Consider the following 22,289-nt stretch of genomic DNA (forward strand, 5'->3'; position numbering starts at 1 on the left):
CCACTGAGAATGCATTAGGGCCAGACGGATGCGTTCGGGGCCGCTCGTGAGCCCCTTCAAACGGAGCGCACGAGCGGACACCCGAACGCTAGTGTGAAAGTAGCCTCAAAAGCTGGATTTTTGTCCTTTCCAGCTCTGATGGTTTTCTGATGATATGTAAATGTAAACCTACGTGGAATGCATGACAAACATTTATTTTTAGGAGGTGTGGTGCATATAACTTTTTGTTTTGGTCACTTTTATGTATGAATATCAACTTTTATGCAATTTGTATGAAAAATTACACATACAAAATTACATGAAGGTGTCTGTATGTATAAGGGTATGACCACACGGTGCGGTTGTGACAGGTGCAGCACAGCCATACAGGCCCTGAAACTAGACCGATGAGGACCAGACTGTTAATTCAGTCTGCATTGTTAATGGGAAGGCAGTATTGCAGGTGCCGCACAGCAATGCAGACTGCGGTATTGTAGTTTAATTAGGGCCCACTGTGGCCTGTATGGTTGCACAGTACCTGACAGCAGTGCCGCTGTGTTGCAACCGCAATACGTACCCTAAAGTGCCGAGTGGCATTTTAACAATGTGACAGGTGTAGGACTTTTTCAGAAAATATGGATTTTTTTTATTTTGTAATTTAGGTTTTATTTGCACATGTCAAAATTGTGCTGGCAGCCAGAAGTGTAAAATGTCCAAAAACCCCTGACAGTAAAAGGGTTCATGGAAAAGACACAAAAAAGAAACTCAAAATAATACATTTCACAAAATAGCATTATACATTTAATGTCAACAAAGTACAAATATAAATTACAAGTATAAAAAGCTACTCTTATAAATCTACCAAAGTATTTTCATGGAATGAGAGTTCTGCCCAGTCCTCTTCATCTTCTCCTCCTGGATCCAGTGGAGTCCAAGTAAAGTCATTTACCTGCAACACAGAACATACATCACAGAGAGACACCTGTGTTTTTACATGGGACTGCAGATAAAAACATTCGTTTTTATTGATAGCTGGAAAGCACTGAATGGCTAATACAATACACAGTGGGGAGTTTGTTCACACCTGAATAAGCCCTTGCAATTCTTCTTCTGTTAGGCAATCCAAGGTATCATCTTCACCAGGAACATATTCCACAGCAACTTTACCACTGTCTGCATTGGTAGGAAGACACATAAAACTTGTGTACATTATTCTTACCAGGGTCAATAACTTGACTGCACAGACCTAATTTCTGTACCTGATATTCACAGGAAACTGTTGGCTAGTGGGGCCTTGCTGTAGTATATTATGCACACCAGTATAGGGCACCTCTCAAAGACTGTCCTAGCTACTTTGATATCCTAATAGGAAGGACTTCTGACTCATCAGAAGTGCCAAGAAAACCAGTTTGAGTCCCTTCCATATTATATGTGGCCTGGAAACACAGGAAAGTGGTGTGCCTTCTCGGTACTTCTAACTGACCAACATTCCCTGAGGGGCAACCCACATTGTTATAATACTGCCCACTCAAATGCAACATGGGCACTTTGGAAGCTAAAGGGTTGTCCAGAATCAAGATATTGATGACCTATTCCTCGGATAGGTCATCAATATCAGATTGGTGGGGGTCCAACACCTGGCACCCCCCACAATCAGCTGTTCTCAGAAGTCGCTAGAAATAACAAAGTGAATGGAACTAGGAGCAGACAGCTCAGGTCGCAATCACTCCATTCAAAGTGTTGCACTTAATGGTATACTGTATTTTTCGCTTTACAAGGCGCACTTTTCCCCCCAAAAGTGTGGGGAAAATGGCAGTGCGTATTATAAAGAGAGTACTAATGAGCGCTTCCATTATGGAAGGGAGAAGGAGACAAGGGAGGGATGAGCTGGTCTTCTCAGTGCGCAGCACTGTGCTGTGTCCTGATGGTGTACAGCGGCAGGACATAGTGCGTACTATGACCTGTCACTGTGCAACGTCAGGCCACAGTACAGTGCAGCCAAAAGAGCATGCTGGATCTCCAGAGTGACGGTGCCGTCAGGAGCAGGAGAGGCAAGTTACTTTATTTTTTGTCTGATCTGAGGTCTGAAGAATATTGGGGGTCTGATAAGGACTGGGGGTCTGATCTGAGGTCTGATGAAATGTTTTTTTAATTTTCTTCCTCTAAAATCTTGGTGCGTCCTATAGAGTGAAAAATATGGCCATTTTGTGATATGCCCTCTAGTCAGACAACCCTTTTAATATTACATATTAATGCACAGAAAAAACACCTAAATCACAATGCAATGACTATTACCGAAAACCACCAACAGGATCTTCTGGAAAGCGTTAGATAAAGCCCTTTGCTCAGAATACTTTTGCACCTTCCCAGACTTTGATATAAATTCCACTGGATCTGGGAAAAACACACAACAAAATTTTTCTTTTTATATAAAATACAAACACATATACTGGAATATCATCCACAAAGTCAACTCGCCAAATCTATAGCCCATTTTGCTTACACTAGGAGGAACATTTATCAACCGCTGTACACCAGAAAACTAGCATCAAAAAGTCCAAAAAATGTTTTGCAACTTTATGGGTTTTGTGGCTTTTTTGAATAGTGGTGAGCAGTGCTGGGAGTGGGGGGTGCCAGGCATAGCCAGTCTGGTACATTATAATCTACGCCAGGACACTGTCCTAGATTATACCTGAAACCTATATTTGCTCTACTGTTGTCATAGATTTCAGTTCTGGTGCACAGAACTGCACTTAATAATTGTGGAGCAACTGACTCCAGCGGGGGAGAGATGAAGACCAGCATGTAAAATGCCAGTCTTAATAAATCTCCCATATACGTATAACTAGGACTGACATAATGGTCAACAGTAGAACTGAGCAAACCTGAAAATGAGAATTTCCAACAAATGAATTTCTTTGGTATTGAACAAAAGATAATCAGGGACAACCAAGATTTTTCACTCAAAGGGATAACCTGAAACGAGACCTGTCGGGAGAGTTTGAGTTCTGCTCTTGAGAAACACAAGTTTATATCATGGCACCACCCCTTTAACGTGTATGGTATGTAAGTACTGCTGAAACGGTCAGGTCGTAGTTTGCAGCCGTTACATCATCTGAGGAACAGCGTGTAATGTGACTGAGCCTTAGAGCCCGCTTAAACAGTTTTTGGCCATGATTTGGGCATTTTTTCCATGCAGAATCAGCACCAAAAGCGCCTCCAAACAGCTTCCCATTTATTTCAATAGGAAGTAGAACTTTCCATGTGGAAACAAAAAAGAAGCAGCGTAGCCTATATTGGGACGGAATCTACGATGAATCTCCCATTGATGTGAATGGGAAGTGGAGAAAAACGCGTAGTAGGCTCCATACATATCTGCACTTTTTGTTTTTTTAACCTTTTTTGGTTTGGATCCAAGGCAAAAAAAATGCATTGAAGTATACACCTCCCAAAAAAACAAAAACAAATAAAAAAAACGCCTCAAAAACTCTCCAAAAAATGTGCCTTAAAAAAATAAAATAAAATAAATTTTAAATCAGCATGGATTCCACTTGGATTTTAAAAGTGTGCTTTCAAAATCCATCATGTGAACATACCCTTAGAGGTATGAATAAATAGATCAGCAATCCACAATTCAACTCAAAAATGAATTCTCACCATTCTGCTTTGTAATACTGTCTTCTGCCACTCCGACTCCTCTGCTGCGAACGCCATAATGAGGAAGGGTCACTTCCACCACACACAGATATCTTAGTTTTGACTGTTCTTGCGGTTCTGATTCCTCCTCCTCGTCATCATCCAAACCAGAAATATTCTGTAGCTGGAGGGTAAATCAGATACTAATATATCATGTCTATTCTGACTTTCTGCATTCACTCGTCATGGGGTATTGAAACCAGATGCAACGGATAAGTGACACTGTTAGATTGATGGGGAAAGGTCATGGAGCGGCAGTCCATCACTAGTTACCACACATCTCTGAGCAGCTACTAACACATGTACAGGAACACTGAATGCCAACTAATACAGTCAACATTTCATCTCCCACAGGGGTGTTATCCAGCTCTCCCAGACCCCTGCTCTCGCCGGCAGGGAATAAAGGAACGTTTTCTGAGCTTTAGCCGCATCGGCCTTCAGGAAGAAAATTATTGTCGGAAACACGCTGCTGGCTACTGTCAGGTGCTGCTGGCGGCTTGGGATGGTTTTTGGAGGTGACAGGTTCCCTTTAAGAGCAAATCTTTATAGTTGTGTTGTAGTACAGTTTTGGAAAGTGATTACTGCATTAAAGGGGTTCTCCGGGCTTAACCTTTTTTTGGCTATTACAAGCTAACCTGTGGAGGAATGAGTATTGCTCACATACTTACCTTCCAGAGTGCAGCCGTTCCTGAGATCTTCCTCCCGGTCACGTGGTCCCTCCAGATGGCTTTTTAGTGCTTCCGGCCGAAAGTGCGTCTTCTTCTCTTCCTGTCTTCTCTTCCTTTCTCCAGCAGGAGACGGATCGTCATGAGTCACTGCCTTCAGCTGGAGAAAGCACCCACCGGCAGTCTTCACAGCGCACTAAACTGAATGCTAGTGCGCATGTGCAGGACCGCCGGCCGCTCTCTGTATCGTACAGGCTTCTATGTGAAGCCTGTACTGACTCCTGCATAGCGCGATGTAAGCGCTGTGCAGGAGTGACAGCATAGCAATCAGCCACAGAGGCTGATCGCTATGCTGTGCATGTCACAGGGGGCACTGGATGGCACAATGGGGGTAAATGTATTGCACATGGGGGCAATGGATGGCACAAGGGGGCACTGGATGGCTCAAGGGGGTCAATGGATGGCACAAGGGGGGCACTGGATGGCACAAGGGGGCAAATGTATTGCACATGGGGCAATGGATGGCACAATAGGGGAACTGGGTGGCTCAAGGGGGTCAATTGATGGCACAAGTGGGGCACTGGATGGCACAAGGGGGCAATGGTTGGCACAAGGAGGTCAACTGATGGCACAATAGGGGCACTGGATGGCACAATAGGGGCACTGGATGGCACAATAGGGGCACTGGATGGCTAAAGGGGGTCAATTGATGGCACCTCCCTCTTATCGGCAAACATCTCTGCCTATAACCAGCGTCTAATGTTCAATCCTCCGACACCACAGACATCCTCCCCCCGCCATGGAACCCGCCCTATCCCCGCCCTTTATGCTAATCTCCCCTACCCACTGCCTTGAGAACACCAATACCGGCCGTAAGGGAGGTCACAGTAGCTTAGCAACACCAGACTCCTCCACGCCCACAAACCGCCCCCCTCACGCCCCCTATGTCACTGCACATCGCGCCCAAACAGAGTTTATATAGTAAAGCACACCAGAACACATGTTTTATCCTAATAAGTTTTATTGTCCTGATGAAGGGGGCAGTCCGCCCCTGAAACGCGTAGACTTTTGAATAAAAGATTACCTATATGGTAACATCTCAACACTGAGTCTTTCTTCTGCATCAGCGCCGTTTAATTTGGTCCGATCTTCTTCTTTCAACTTTACCTGCTTTATCTCTTTGACCGTGAGCGACGGAAAAAGGGCATAGACCAAGGCAGCAGATGCAGATCCATCCCCCGCAGACTGGATGGGAATAATTCCAGCAAGGCGAAACATAGGTGTTGTGACTTTTCACAACACCACATGGTAAGCACAATCAGTGTATTTCTGTATTACTGTCTGTAAGGTTCTACACAAGAGGCGCTGCCTCTCTCTGGTTTTTTCTTTTATATACAGGATAGGATTAGATACACATGTGAGGGAAGAGCCTGTAAACGGTCAGTGATGGGATTAGATACACAGCTCAGAAGGCTGTATCACACAGGATAGGATTAGATACACATGTGAGGGAAGAGCCTGTAAACGGTCAGTGATGGGATTAGATACACAGCTCAGAAGGCTGTATCACACAGGATAGGATTAGATACACATGTGAGGGAAGAGCCTGTAGACGGTCAGTGATGGGATTAGATACACAGCTCAGAAGGCTGTATCACACAGGATAGGATTAGATACACATGTGAGGGAAGAGCCTGTAAACGGTCAGTGATGGGATTAGATACACAGCTCAGAAGGCTGTATCACACAGGATAGGATTAGATACACATGTGAGGGAAGAGCCTGCAGACGGTCAGTGATGGGATTAGATACACAGCTCAGAAGGCTGTATCACACAGGATAGGATTAGATACACATGTGAGGGAAGAGCCTGTAAACGATCAGTGATGGGATTAGATACACAGCTCAGAAGGCTGTATCACACAGGATAGGATTAGATACACATGTGAGGGAAGAGCCTGTAGACGGTCAGTGATGGGATTAGATACACAGCTCAGAAGGCTGTATCACACAGGATAGGATTAGATACACATGTGAGGGAAGAGCCTGCAGACGGTCAGTGATGGGATTAGATACACAGCTCAGAAGGCTGTATCACACAGGATAGGATTAGATACACATGTGAGGGAAGAGCCTGTAGACGGTCAGTGATGGGACTAGATACACCACTCAGAAGGCTGTATCCCACAGGATAGGATTAGATACACATGTGAGGGAAGAGCTTGCAGACGGTCAGTGATGGGATTAGATACACAGCTCAGAAGGCTGTATCACACAGGATAGGATTAGATACACATGTGAGGGAAGAGCCTGCAGACGGTCAGTGATGGGATTAGATAGACAGCTCAGAAGGCTGTATCACACAGGATAGGATTAGATACACATGTGAGGGAAGAGCCTGTAGACGGTCAGTGATGGGATTAGATACACAGCTCAGAAGGCTGTATCACACAGGATAGGATTAGATACACATGTGAGGGAAGAGCCTGCAGACGGTCAGTGATGGGATTAGATACACATGTGAGGGAAGAGCCTGCAGACGGTCAGTGATGGGATTAGATACACAGCTCAGCAGGCTGTATCACATAGGATAGGATTAGATACACATGTGAGGGAAGAGCCTGCAGACGGTCAGTGATGGGATTAGATACACAGCTCAGAAGGCTGTATCACACAGGATAGGATTAGATACACATGTGAGGGAAGAGCCTGCAGACGGTCAGTGATGGGATTAGATACACAGCTCAGAAGGCTGTATCACACAGGATAGGATTAGATTTATTCTGGGTGTAGAAAGACACAGGAGTGTGCTGCAGACAGAGCAGAGTAAGGAGAAAGTAAACAGATCTGCCAGGATAAGGCTACTTTCACCCTCACATTTGGTGCAGATCCGTCATGGATCTGCACAGACTGATCCGTTCAGATAATACAACCGTCTGCATCCGTTCAGATCGGATCCGTTTGTATTATCTTTAACATAGCCAAGACGGATCCGTCTTGACAAACATTGAAAGTCAATGGAGGACGGATTCGTTTTCTATTGTGCCAGATTGTGTCATAGAAAACAGATCCGTCCCCATTGACTTACATTGTGTGCCAGGACGGATCCGTTTGGCTCAGTCTCGTCAGACGGACACCAAAACGCTGCAAGCAGTGTTTTGGTGTCCACCTCCAAAGCAGAATTGAGACTGAAGTGATGCAAACTGAGGCAAACTGATGCATTCTGAGCGGATCCTTTTCCATTCAGAATGCATTAGGGCAAAACTGATCCGTTTTGGACCGCTTGTGAGAGCCCTGAACGGATCTCACAAACGGAAAACCAAAACACCAGTGTAAAAGTAGACTAATGTGATGTCTTCCAGGGAGAAAAGAAAGCTCAGACATGAAAAACAGGTATTGGGGGCATATGTATGCATGGTGAGAGGTGTTAGGAGCACAAAATCTTTTTTTGATTTTGGGACCGGACAACCTCTTTAACAGCTAAAAGTATCCTTCAGGAGCCTGGGAAAGCTGGGTGACAACCCTTGTGGAAGCAGCACTACTAGTGGCCATATTCCATGCATCTCTGTATGGATGGGATCCTCATCAGTGGCTCAATGGACACATGCCACTTAGCCATCCACAGAAATAACTTGTAAAGACTCCCCAAATATTAATTTGCCTTCATGCCCCTGAATATAGTAGCAAGCTGTAAACAGGATGAAGTAAAGATAGCAAATACTTACAGCAACTATCCTTTTTGACCAGCCATTAAACCCCAGGTAGTAGTTAGCCAGCTCATGACATTTGTGGCTGTACAGCTCCAGAGACTTGTACGGAAATCCCTTCTGCTTGACACATATTTGCACCTAGGTACATGAAAAAGACAAAGACACATTAAAGAGGACCTGCCACCACTCCTGACATTCCTGTTTTAATAGCTTCATGCATTCCCCATGTAATAACGATTCTGGAGCATTTATTCTTATGACTCTATGTTGTGCCATTCCTTTATTACTCCTACTAGAAGTTATGAATGAAAGTCTAGCAGTCTGCAGTAAGGGTACACAGGGGTGGTAACCAGTTGTGGTGTGTATCTGCACAGACTCACTCTATCCAATCAGTGCTGCCATTTTCATTCTGTGCAGGTACACACCCAACAGGTTACCTCCCCTCTGTACCATTACTGCAGACTGCTAGCCTTTCATTTATAACTTCTAGTAGGAATAATAAAAGGGATGGCACAACATAGAGTCATAGGAATAATTGCTCCAGAATTGTTATTACATGGGGAATGCATGTAGCTATTAAAATAGGCATGTCAGAAATGATGATAGGTCCTTTTTATAAACAGCGTGACCCTCACGCCCCTCTTGCTGCAATACGTTCCTGTAAGGCCTCATGCACACGACCGTTGTGTGCACCCGTGGCCGTTGTGCCGTTTTCCGTTTTTTTTCGCGGACCCATTGACTTTCAATGGGTCCGTGGAAAAATCGGAAAATGCACCGTTTTGCAGCCGCATCCGTGATCCGTGTTTCCTGGCCGTGAAAAAAATATGACCTGTCCTATTTTTTTCACGGCCAACGGTTCACGGACCCATTCAAGTCAATGGGTCCGTGAAAGAACACGGATGCACACAAGATTGGCATCCGTGTCCGTGATCCGTGGCCGTAGGTTAGTTTTTATACAGACGGATCCGAAGATCCGTCTGCATAAAAGCTTTTTCAAAGCTGAGTTTTCACTTCGTGAAAACTCAGAACCGACAGTATATTCTAACACAGAAGCGTTCCCATGGTGATGGGGACGCTTCTAGTTAGAATACACTACAAACTGTGTACAAGACTGCCCCCTGCTGCCTGGCAGCACCCGATCTCTTACAGGGGGCCGTGATCAGCACAATTAACCCCTTCGGCACCTGAAGGGGTTAATTGTGCTGATCACGGCCCCCTGTAAGAGATCAGGGCTGCCAGGCAGCAGGGGGCAGACTCTCCCCCCCCTCCCCAGTTTGAATATCATTGGTGGCCAGTGCGGCCCCCCCCCCCCCCCTCTATTGTAATAATAGGTTGGTGGCCAGTGCGGCCCCCCCCTCCCTCTATTGTAATAATTCGTTGGTGGCACAGTAGCTCCTTAGCCCCTGAAGACGCCACATCGGTGGTGAAACATGTCGGGGGAGCTGCAAGTTTAGGTTTTAGAGACAGTGCAGTGTGCTTGGAGTCCGGCCCCCGGTGCGCTGCAGACACTGGGTTAGCCGAGACAAATAGTTACGCTCTATCCTCAAGAGGAATCAAGGGATAAGAGCGATACAGACTCGATCCACTCTGATGCAGGATTGACGGAGATCTATATCTCAGGCTTGGGCTGTAGATATTCCTGTCAAACTGAAGCAGGGCAATACAACTTGATCAATTCCTCAGGACAGAGTTGTAGATATACAAAGGATAGAGACTGCAAATATAAGCAGTAATAACAAATCAAATAGAATCATTACTGTCACCAAGCACTATAGCACTGGAATTTTATATTCTTTTTCTTTTCTATTTTCCCGTAATTTTTTAAAGAATACCAAATAAATGTTACATTTTAAAACAGACCTTAAACGGGAACTTATTAGCCGCCAGGCTATCTGAACCTTAATAATTTAAATCCCGGGTCCAAAGGGTCCTTGAAAGGATGGCACAGTGTGCGCCCCCCCCCCTCCCTCCCTCTATTGTAATAATTCGTTGGTGGCACAGTGTGCGCCCCCCATCGGCCCCCCCTCCCTCTATAGCATTAACAACATTGGTGGCCAGTGTGCGGCCTCCCATCTCCCCCCCCCCCCATCATTGGTGGCAGTGGAGTTCCGATCGGAGTCCCAGTTTAATCGCTGGGGCTCCGATCGGTAACCATGGCAACCAGGACGCTACTACAGTCCTGGTTGCCATGGTTACTTAGCAATAGTACAATAGTAGAAGATTCATACTTACCTGCTGCTGCGATGTTCGTGTCCGGCCGGGAGCTCCACCTACTGGTAAGTGACAGGTCTGTGCGGCGCATTGCTAAATGAACCGTCACTTACCAGTAGGAGGAGCTCCCGGCCGGACAGAGACATCGCAGCTCCCAGGTAAGTATGAATCTTTTACTATTGTACTATTGCTAGTAACCCGCTGCCACCAATGATCGGGGAAGGGGGGGGGGAGATGGGAGGCCGCACACTGGCCACCAATGTTGTTAATGCTATAAAGGCAGGGGGGGCCAATGGGGGGCGCACACTGTGCCACCAACGATTTATTACAATAGAGGGAGGAAGGGGGGGGGCGCACACTGTGCCACCAACGAATTATTACAATAGAGGGAGGAAGGGGGGGGGGGGGCCGCACTGGCCACCAATGATATTCAAACTGGGGAGGGGGGGGGTCTGCCCCCTGCTGCCTGGCAGCCCTGATCTTTTACAGGGGGATATGATAGTACAATTAACCCCTTCAGGTGCGGCACCTGAGGGGTTAATTGTGCTGATCACGGCCCCCTGTAAGAGATCGGATGCTGCTAGGCAGCAGGGGGCAGTCATGTACACAGTTTGTAGTATATTCTAACTAGAAGCGTCCCCATCACCATGGGAACGCCTCTGTGTTAGAATATACTGTCGGAAATGAGGTTTCACGATCTAACTCATATCCGACAGTATATTCTAACATAGAGGCGTTCCCATGGTGATGGGGACGCTTCAAGTTAAAATATACCATCGGATTGGAGAAAACTCCGATCCGATGGTATAAAAGGGACTCCAGACTTTACATTGAAAGTCAATGGGGACGGATCCATTTGAAATGGCACCATATTGTGTCAACGTCAAACGGATTCGTCCCCATTGACTTGCATTGTAATTCAGGACGGATCAGTTTGGCTCCGCACGGCCAGGCGGACACCAAAACGACTTTTTTTTCATGTCCGTGGATCCTCCAAAAATCAAGGAAGACCCACGGACGAAAAAACGGTCACGGATCACGGGAAAACGGAACCCCGTTTTGCGGACCGCAAAAAAATACGGTCGTGTGCATGAGGCATAAGTAACATGTTCACCATTCTACCGATTACATAAGGATTTCTTCTACATAAGCATTTGAGTCACCTTAAAGGGGTTGTTCAGTTTCCAATACTGATGACCCATCCTCAGAATAGGTCATCCATAGGGATGAACGAATCGACTTTGGATGAAACATCCGAAGTCGATTTGCATAAAACTTTGTTCTAATACTGTATGGAGCAGAAGCTCCATACAGTATTAGAATGTACTGGCTCCAATGAGCCGAAGTTATTACTTCGCAAAGTCTCGCAAGACTTCGTATAATAACTTTATAAATCAATTTGTACTGTAAAAAAACATTTCCCGAACAAGTGGAACCTTGGAACCGAACCCAAGTTCGGGAAATGTTTTTTTACAGTACAAATTGATTTATAAAGTTATTATATGAAGTCTCGCGAGACTTTGCGAAGTAATGACTTCGGCTCATTGGAGCCAGTACATTATAATACTGTACGGAGCTCCTGCTCCGTACAGTATTAGAACAAAGCTTTATCAGGGCTCCAGATGGCGACCAAAATGGTCACCAATGCGACTTAGAATTTACAAATGGCGACAAGACTTTTTAGTCTTGTCGCCATTTGCGACTAGAGCCTCGCCGCAGCTCTGAATACAGCGGCGGGCACAGAAGATTAACTATCATGTTCTTATCAGCAGCTCTGTGGAAGAGTCTCTCCCTCCCCCCTGTGCTGCTGCCGCCGCGGCCAATAAGAAGAGGGACAGGGGGAGGGGCTGTGGCCACTGCGCCACCAATGAAGATAACCGGTCTGTTAATACAAATACAGGAGGCGGGTGCCGGAATCAAATAGCCGACACCCGACCTCTATGACAGGGAGCGGCACCTGAGGAGTTAACTGCCGCTGATCGCAGCTCCCTGTCATAGAGGTCAGGTGTCGGCTATTTGATTCCGGCACCCGCCTCCTGTATTTGTATTAACAGGCCAGTTATCTTCATTGGTGGCGCAGTGCGCCCCCCCCCCAACACCCCAGTATAATAAACATTGGTGGCGCAGAGGGCAGTGCCAATGAGGGTTAAAAAAATATATGAACTCACCTCCTCAAATTGATCGCGTAGCTGCCGGTCTCCTGCTCTTTCTTCAGGACCTGTGGTGACATCACTGAGCTCCATCACATGGTCCATTACCATGGTGATGGATCATGTGATGAGCACAGTGACGTCACCACAGGTCCTGAAGAAAGAGCAGGAGACCGGCGGCTACGCGATCAATTGGAGGAGGTGAGTTAATTTTTATTTATTTTTTTAACCCTCATTGGCACTGCCCACCAATGTTTATATGTTTATTATACTAGGGAGGGGGGGGGGGGGGGGCGCACTGCGCCACCAATGTTTATTATACTGGGGTGTTGGGGGGGGGCGCACTGCGCCACCAATGTTTATTATACTGGGGTGTTGGGGGGGGCGCACTGCGCCACCAATGTTTATTATACTGGGGTGTTGGGGGGGGCGCACTGCGCCACCAATGTTTATTATACTGGGGTGTTGGGGGGGCGCACTGCGCCACCAATGTTTATTATACTGGGGTGTTGGGGGGGGGCGCACTGCGCCACCAATGTTTATTATACTAGGGGTGTGCCACCAATGTTTATTATACTGGGGTGTTGGGGGGGTGCACTGCGCCACCAATGTTTATTATGTTGGCGGGGGGCGCACTGCGCCACCAATGTTTATTATACTGGGGTGTTGGGGGGGGGCGCACTGCGCCACCAATGTTTATCACACTGGGGTGTTGGGGGGGCGCACTGCGCCACCAATGTTTATTATACTAGGGGTGTGCCACCAATGTTTATTATACTGGGGTGTTGGGGGGGGCGCACTGCGCCACCAATGTTTATTATGTTGGGGGGGCGCACTGCGCCACCAATGTTTATTATGTTGGGGGGGCGCACTGCGCCACCAATGTTTATTATACTGGGGTGTTGGGGGGGCGCACTGCGCCACCAATGTTTATTATATTGGGGTGTATATAATGTTTATTATATTGACCTTCTACTACGCATTCTGCATTAAAGAATACTATTATTTTCCCTTATAACCATGTTGTTATAAGGGAAAGTAATACAGTGAATAGACTTTCATCCGAGCAACCATGCGTGAAAATCGCACGGTTCAACCGGAAGGATGGATCCGGCATTCCGGTATTTTGAATGCCGGATACGGTACTAATACATTCCTATGGGGAAAAATGCTGAATCCGGAATTCAGGAAAATCTTCAGTTTTTTTTAGCCAGAGATAAAACCGTAGAATGCTGCGGTTTTATCTTTTGCCTGATCAGTCAAAAAGACTGACCTGAAGACATCTTTTCCGGTATTGAGCCCCTGTGACGGAACTCTATGCCGGAAATGAAAAACGCTAGTGTGAAAGTACCCTAAAATATTAAGTTTAAATCCCCCCCTTTCCCAATTTTACATATAAAATATATAAACAATAAATAAACATATTACATAGCGCTGTGTCCGAAAAGTCCAAACTATTAAATTTTTTAAAAATTTCTCCTATGCGGTGAGCATTCGCCATTTTTAGTCACCTTGTCACCCCAAAAAATAGGATAGGACTGTTTTATTATGGGCCGAACGTTTCATAAAATGCACGCGGCTTTTTTTGGTGTTTTTTTTTTATTTTTCACGGTATTGAGTATCGCAATACTTTTTTATGGTGATGAAAGCGAATCAAAACTTTGGTATCGAAACAACCCTACGCCAATCTGATCGGCGTAGCGTTGTCACGATACCAAAAATTTTATTCGGTTTTGATTTGGCGACTAAAAATTTAATTTGGCTCCTAAATTTTTCAGTTCAGGAGCCAATGCCTACTAGGTATTTATTTTAGTCTGGAGCCCTGTTTATGCGAATTTACTTTGGATGTTTCATCCGAAGTCGATTCACTCATCCCTAGTCATCACTATCAGATTGGTAGGGGGATTTTTGTATTCTATTTTCCTGAACATGATTATGGGGGCGGCCATCTTGCCTGAGCCTGTCTCTCAGGTAGGAGATAAAAAGTGGGTTAATGAGCTCCATCTATTCTTCAATAGGTTTGATCACACACCTGCTCTTCCCATCCCAGCATGCCATTCTATCCCCCTCCCACACTAACGGTGACCTCGCCTCCTGCTGTTAGCTCTCGCCTAAAGATCAGTCAACCTAGCAATCAGTCATCTGGCTACAGTCTGATCTTTACAAGTGCCCAGGTGAGAAAGGAACTCGGGAGGATCAAGGCAGGGAAGGCTGCAGGGCCACATGGCATCAGTGCCAGGCTATTTAAGACTGGTGATCAGCTGTGTGGTAATATTACATATATGTTTCATATGAGCCTGTAGTTGGGATAGGTACCGCAACTGTGGAAATCATCTTGTGTGGTACCAGTTCCAAAGACACCTCATCCAATGGACCTCAATAGCTACAGACCGGTGGCATTGACATCCCACGTGATGAAGGTCTTGGAGAGGTTAGTTCTCACACATCTCCGCCCTCTAGTGAGCTCATTGAGTTGGGTGATGTCATCATCCACCTTCTACACTGAGCTCTTTCTCACCTGGAGAAAACAGGGAACACTATAAGAAGAGTGCTCTTTGATTTCTCCAGTACATTCAACACCATATAGCCAGGTCTACTAAAAGACAAGCTGGATCTTGTGGGAGTGGACCACCAACTCTCCAACTGGATCCTAGACTACCTGACAAACCGACCACAGTATGCGAGAGCCCTGGAGGTACAGGAGCACCTCAGGGTACAGTTCTTGCTCCTATCCTCTTCACACTGTACACCTCAGGTACAACTCATCTAGCTGCTACTTACAGAAGTTCTCTGATGACTCGGCAATAGCAGGCCTCATCACAGACAAGGATGACATGGAGTACAGAGATTTGACCTGGGAATTTGTGGACTGGTGCCAGCTGAACCACCTTATTATCAATACTGGGAAGACTAAGGAGAACCAGTGGACATCCAGGAGATGGACATTGAGATAGTCAAAACTTATAAGTACCTGAGTGTGCTCCTCAATAATAAGTTGAACTGGGCAGAGAACATGGACACGCTATACAGAAAAGGAGGTAGAGCCTGCTGTGACCCTAGGAGGCTGAGAGGTTTTGGAGTGCAGAGAGCACTTCTTAGGGCCTTTTTCTACTCTGCAATGGCATCAGCCATCTTCTTTGGAGTGGTCTGCTAGGGTAGCAGCATCACAACCAGGGAGAGAAAGACTTGGCAAACTGATAAGAGCCAGCTCCTTCCTGGGGAGCCCCTAGACCCAGTCCAGTTGGTACGTGAGAGAAGGATAATATCCAAGTTGATTTCCATGATGAAGAATAACTTTCATCCCCTGCATGAGACTGTGATAGCACTGGGCAATATGTAACTCCCGGAAAACCCCTTTAACCCTTTTGCTACTAGTGCTGTACATGTATGGCGCTTGAGTCATAGGCAAACATGGCACCCGCTCGGACAGGCAGCCGGTGTCATGGCCGGCAGGTCTCTGAGGCCAAAACTGCCTTCCCTCACTTCCCATACACACTTGCTGTAGCCAGCAGCTCCCTGCCAGCCAATCAGATTGGATTACTGAGAGACACGCCTCCTCACTCTGAAGACTAATGCAGCCATGCAGTGTGGAGGACCGCCCCTCCGTCTTCTGTTTATGATTAGCCGGAGACAGATGAACCATAGCAACGCTCTTTTAAGAGACCAGTGGAAAGGGACAGGAGACATTAATGAAAGCTGTTATTATAAGGTACCGTATTTTTCACCCTATAAGACGCACCGATGTTATAGAGGAGGACAATAAAAATAAAAAAAATTTCATTAGACCTAAGGTCAGACCAGCAATTAAACCCCCAATATTAATCAGACCTCAGCTGACAGCCCTAATCAGACCCCCCAATGTTAATAAGACCCCAATAAGACCTCAGATTAGACCCCCAATCAGATCTCAGCTCAGACCCCAAAGTGAATGCCCCCCAATCAGACCTCAGATAAAAGCCACAAAATAAATGACCCCCATGCCTCTTATCATCAGAACCCCAGCCTCTCATCAGCCCCCTAGCCTCTCATCCTCCCCTTAGCCTCTCATCAGCCCCCTAGCCTCTCATCAGCCCTTATGCCTGGTAACACAGGAGCAGGCAGTGTGAAGACATAGAGGTGGAGCAGGCATGTGTGGCAGGAAAGCCTGCTCCGCCCCTCATCTGCTCCCGCGCTTCCACCGTTCTCACTGCAAATCTGCCGGCTGGTCCCTGTCATCCAGCACCCGACAGGGCCGGCCGGTCTCTTACCCTACACCAGCTACAGCAGATCTGACACGCTGCGGCTGGTCCCCATCAGGAAGCATGCGCTGCGGCCGCCGTGCTCTCCCTCTTATGGTAACTCAGTATGTGCGGCTCATTGCTTATGCAAGGACATCGCAGGCTGCGCTGTATAGGAACAGCAGCCTGCGATGTACCGAGCATAAGCAATGCGCCGCACATTTTATATTTCTTTGCCCTGTATTCACCCCATAAGACGCACTAGCGTTTTTCCCCCATTTTAGTGCGTCTTATGGGGTGAAAAATACGGTAATTACAGATCTTTTGACAATCATTGACAGACTAACTCAGGTATACATGCCCAGCTCTAATAAACTAGCAAATACAATAACAATATGACAGTTACCCTTTAAATTTATTTTTACACTATTTAGACATAAAAATAAAATAAAACTATACATATGGGGTATTGTTGTAATCGTACTGACCCAGAGAATAAAGGGCATGGGTCAGTTTTGCCTCAAACGGAACACTGTGCGAACAAAACCTGTAAAACGGTGGAGGAATTGCGTTGTTTTTTTTCCAATTCCACCCCATTTGGATTTTTTGTTTTACCTCTTCACACTACATTGTATGCCATAATTAATGGTGGCATTAGAAAGTACAACTTGTCCCGCAAAAAATAAGCCCTCCTACAGCTATGTGAACGGAAATATAAAAAAAAAGTTATGGCTCAACGAAGATAGGGAAGAAAAACGAAAACGCAAAAATGAAAAAAACCTCCGGTATCCTAAGGGTTAAGTGTCTGTTAGGATTCCATGAATACATTTAAAGGCAGACATACCCTTTATGTTATGAAGGAATGGAGGAGGGCGAGAGTCCCACTTCTGTGGCTTTGCCGCTCATCCATAAACTACAAGTTGCTGCACACGGCCACCTGTAGACAGATTGGGCACCACAAGCACATACTCCCTGGGTAGTACTTGTATGGATCAGGTCAGGCTGCAGAAGACAACCAGACCTAAATCAGCACTTACCTTCACAGGGGTGTCCTGAAAGAGATGCTTCTTGTCACAGGCGGCCTGTGCCCTCTTGGCACTTTGGGCGGAGAAGTACTTGATGACGGCATAGTAACCAGGCTCTGCCACACCAGCATTTGGCAACAGCTTCAGGGAGTACAGAGGTCCAAAGTGAGAAAACACTTTTTGCATAGAGCACTACAAAAAAGAGACGTGTGTGAGAACGGGTCACCCCAGAAATCACCACTGGTAAATCCACCACCAGACCCCGCAGCTAGGTGACACAATGGGTGGCATTTATTAAAGGGGTTGTCTCACTTCAGCAAATGGCATTTATCACGCAGAGAAAGTTAATACAAGGCACTTACTAATGTATTGTGATTGTCCATATTGCTTCCTTTGCTGGCTTGATTCATTTTTCCATTGCATTATACACTGCTCGTTTCCATGGTTACGACCACCTGTATACCAGCAGCAGTGGTCGTGCTTGCACACTAAGGCCCCTTTCCCACGGGCGAGTTTTCCGCGCGGGAGGTGAACGCACAGCATCCGCACGGAATCCTGACCCATTCATTTCTATGGGGCTGTTCACATGAGCGGTGATTTTCACGCATCACTTGTGCGTTGCGTGAAAATCGCAGCATGCTCCTCTTTGTGTGTTTTTCACGTAACGCAGGCCCCATAGAAATGAATGGGGTTGCGTGAAAATCGCAAGCATCCGCAAGCAAGTGCGGATGCGGTGCGATTTTCACGCATGGTTGCTAGGAAACGATCGGGATGGAGACCCGATCATTATTATTTTCCCTTATAACATGGTTATAAGGGAAAATAATAGCATTCTGAATACAGAATGCATAGTAAAACATCGCTGCATAGTAAAACATCGCGTAGCCCGGCATCTGCTTCTGTCTCCTTTGTTGAATAGGACCTGTGGTGAGCATTCATTATAGGTCAAGGACCTTTGATGACATCACTCCGGTCATCACATGGTACGTCACATGATCTTTTACCATGGTGATTCACCTTCTCTCACGTACCAACTGAACTGGGTCTAGGGGCTCCCCAGGAAGGAGCTGGCTCTTATCAGTTTGCCAAGTCTTTCTCTCCCTGGTTGTGATGCTGCTACCCTAGCAGACCACTCCAAAGAAGATGGCTGATGCCATTGCAGAGTGATTCACCATGGTAAAAGATCATGTGACGTACCATGTGATGACCGGAGTGACGTCATCAAAGGTCCTTGACCTATAATGAATGCTCACCACAGGTCCTATTCAACAAAGGAGACAGAAGGAGATGCCGGGCTACGCGATCAAGTGGACTAAGGTGAGTTAAATTTTTTTTTTTTTTAAATTAACCCCTCCAGCGATGTTTTACTATGCATTCTGTATTCAGAATGCTATTATTTTCCCTTATAACCATGTTATAAGGGAAAATAATACAATCTACAGAACACCGAACCCAAGCCCGAACTTCTGTGAAGAAGTTCGGGTTTGGGTACCAAACATGCACGATTTTTCTCACGTGAGTGCAAAACGCATTACAATGTTTTGCACTCGCGCTGAAAAATCGCGGGTGTTCCCGGAACGCACCGGCACATTTTCCCGCAACGCCTGTGTGAAAGAGGCCTAAAGGAAAAGTAGTGGCTCAACCGTGGGCGCGCGCATAGGCAGATGCTTTTTCTTATATTGTGCAAGCACGGCCACCACTGATGGATTTTTAGGGTGGTCATAACCATGGAAACAAGCAGTGTATAATGTAAAGGAAAAATGAATCCAGCCAGCAAAGGAGGCAATATGGATAATAACAATACATTAGTAAGTGCAGACCTCCCAAGTGTCCCTCTTTTTGATCTGAGGTATAGATTTGCTTTATTACATTTACAATACTGACCCAGGAAGTGTTTGCTGTATATTGGAGCCCGTCTTGTAAATTATTTCATTATATGATGCAAATTGGATTTTTTTTTTATTTCTCTATTCAGATCATTTTTGCGCTATTGTGTGAAAGAAAACTATTGGTATAGAAATAAGTAGGGAAAAAAAGTTCAAAAAGTTGGGAGGTAAGCTAAATGCATTGTATTAAAGGGGTTATTCAACCTCTATAATGACCCCCCCAATGCCCGGGCACCACATATGGGTTATACTTACCACGCTCCCCGTGTTGCTTGTGATCCCCGCACGGTCGCCGCTGCATGTCATCACGGGTGACGCTAGGGAGGCTTGCCCCCGACATGGCCTGAGGGGATCAGGAGGGATGAGGGTGTCGGGGAGCAGGGTAAGTATAACCCATATGAGGTGCCCGGTCATTATAGAGGTTGGATAACCCCTTTAATTTTGTCTACATAATAAATGCCATTTGCTGAAGTGAGACAACCCCTTTATGAACAGCATGAATTACGCCAGTCGTAATCAGACGCTGTGAGGGTATACGATGCACCAAAATTACTAAGAGGGCATAATGTAACTGATGGCAGTTTTCTGGGAAATAACTAGAAATCGGACAAGCTGCAAAGGCCACGCCCCTCCTCTTTTTGAAAAACAGAGAGCGGCATAAACAAACGTAAAGTTGGTGGCACAAACATTTGCGCCTTTTTACACCAGAAAACTGCATTAATAATCCCCCCATTGTTAAAGGAACACTCCGGACAAAACTGATACACCATGTTACCCCTTGTACAGGGAGAAAGGGGCGGAGCATGACACAGGGATATATTAGTTCCGCCCTCTCTAGGTATAACGCAGCCATATGCCAGTAATAACTGTATTATCCCCACAGAGGTCTCTGAGCCTGAGCATAATACATCTGTAATATGATTTCACCACAATACTGCTTATAGGAAAGCATTAGATCAGACACATAGGCAACCAGTAAATTCTCCACGGGTCAATGCGCATGCGCACACCATTCAGCTCTATGGAGTCAGGCGGTACAGACGAGACTCACATAAATGTCCGCCTCCGGTAGCTGCGCCGTGATGTTCCACACAAAGACGATTTTATTACTTTCTGTCGGGATCGTGAAAGTCAACACCTCAGGCTCCATGGCCTGACCTGCTAATAGAAGGCTCGCGCGAAGGGAAGGGGGGAAACCGGCCCCGCCTATTTTCACTTTTAGCGAATCGGAGAACTTTGAATAGTCATGTGATAGCATCAAACGTTGCGTCATCATTGAATTTTGTAAACTTTAGCGGCCATTTTTGTATTGGGCACAGACTAAGTATGTGCTCTAGGTTTTCCTATGGGTTTATCTGGACTCCTGTCCCTGAAGGCAGGATATGGATGGATTTTTGTGCGCAAATAACTCAGATGGAAGTGTTAATATTTTTTACAGTAGTAATAATGTGGTAACCGCATACCTCCCAAAGAGGGACAGAGGAAAGTCCATTTTTCTTTAAGAATTTTCTTAGTGCACAATAGTGCAAAAATAATCTGTATATCGAAATTTCTAAAATCCAAATGGCATCAAATAATAAAATAATATAGAAGGCAGGCCCTAATATACAGAGAGGGACCAGAGAAACACTTCCTGGATCAATATGGTAAATGTAATAATGTAAATCTATCCCTCAGATCAAAAAGAGGGACATGGGTCAAAAAGAGGGACTGTCCCTCCAAAAAAAAGGACTCCTGGGAGGTCTGCATACAGAGTGATGCCTCCTTAGTACAAATTCAATACTCACATCCCCAATTTCTCAGAATTAACAAAGAGCAGTTCTGCAGTTCTCTCGCGTTATGGGCGGATCCGTCATGGATCTGCAAAAACGGATCAGTTACAATAATACAACTGCATGCATCCGAACGGATCCGTTACAATAATAAACCGCATGCATCTGAACGGATCCGTTTGTATTAACTGTAACATCGCCAAGAGGGATCCGTCATGAACTCCATTAAAAGTCAATGGAGGACGGATCCATTTTCTATTGTGTCAGAAAAAAACGTTTGGCTCAGATTCGTCAAGCGGACAGCAAAACGCTGCAGGCAGCGTTTTGGTGTCCGTCTCCAGAGCGGAATGGTGACTGAACGGAGGCAAACTGATGCATTCTGAGCGGATCCTTTTCCATTCAGAACGCATTAGGGCAAAACTGATCGTTTTGGACCGCTTGTGAGAGCCCTGAACGGATCTCACAATCGGAAAGCCAAAACGCGAGTGTGAAAGTAGCCTTTCTGGCTGCCAGAGGCAGACTGGCCATAGACCTTATAGCAGGGATTAGAAACCTCCGGCACTCCAGGTGTTCTGAAACTACAACTCCCAGAGTGCTCTATTCACTTCTATGGGAGTTACAAGAACAGCTGAGCATGTTTGCATGGTGGGATTTGTAGTTTCACAGCATCTGGAGTACCAAAGGTTGCTGATCCCTGTCCTATCGGGAAATTTTCCAGTGGGTCGATGACCAGGGGGCTGCTCGAGCCCTCCTCACAGATGCTGGCTGGGCACATGATGGTCTGATGCTTTCAGTATTAATTAATGCTAGGATCATCAAGTACTTATGTACCCGACCAACGGCCACAAGTGCCCTCCTGAACTCAACTGTATCACCGTCCTCAGGACAGTGATACAGTTGTATATTGTGAGGGTGGCAGTATTTTGTGCAGCACTGTAGCATTTGCGTCTGATGGGGTGGTATATTGTACTGCACTGT

At 46.0% G+C, this 22,289-nt stretch overlaps 1 protein-coding gene across 1 annotated transcript; it reads right to left on the reverse strand.

Annotated features, from left to right (window-relative positions):
- Nucleotides 1-599: 599 nt before the first annotated feature.
- Nucleotides 600-20,729, reverse strand: RDM1 (RAD52 motif containing 1). The gene is made up of 7 exons (XM_040437810.1): nt 20,591-20,729; nt 17,666-17,845; nt 8,066-8,188; nt 3,637-3,799; nt 2,275-2,373; nt 1,064-1,152; nt 600-928 (listed from the first exon to the last, which is right to left on the reverse strand). The coding sequence occupies exons 1-7, from the start codon at nt 20,687-20,689 to the stop codon at nt 830-832; spliced, it is 852 nt and encodes a 283-aa protein (XP_040293744.1). The 5' UTR covers nt 20,690-20,729; the 3' UTR covers nt 600-829.
- Between the last annotated feature and the right edge of the window lie 1,560 nt (nt 20,730-22,289).

Source organism: Bufo bufo, chromosome 6 (genome assembly GCF_905171765.1).
Source record: "Bufo bufo chromosome 6, aBufBuf1.1, whole genome shotgun sequence".
Taxonomy (NCBI): Eukaryota; Metazoa; Chordata; class Amphibia; order Anura; family Bufonidae; genus Bufo; species Bufo bufo.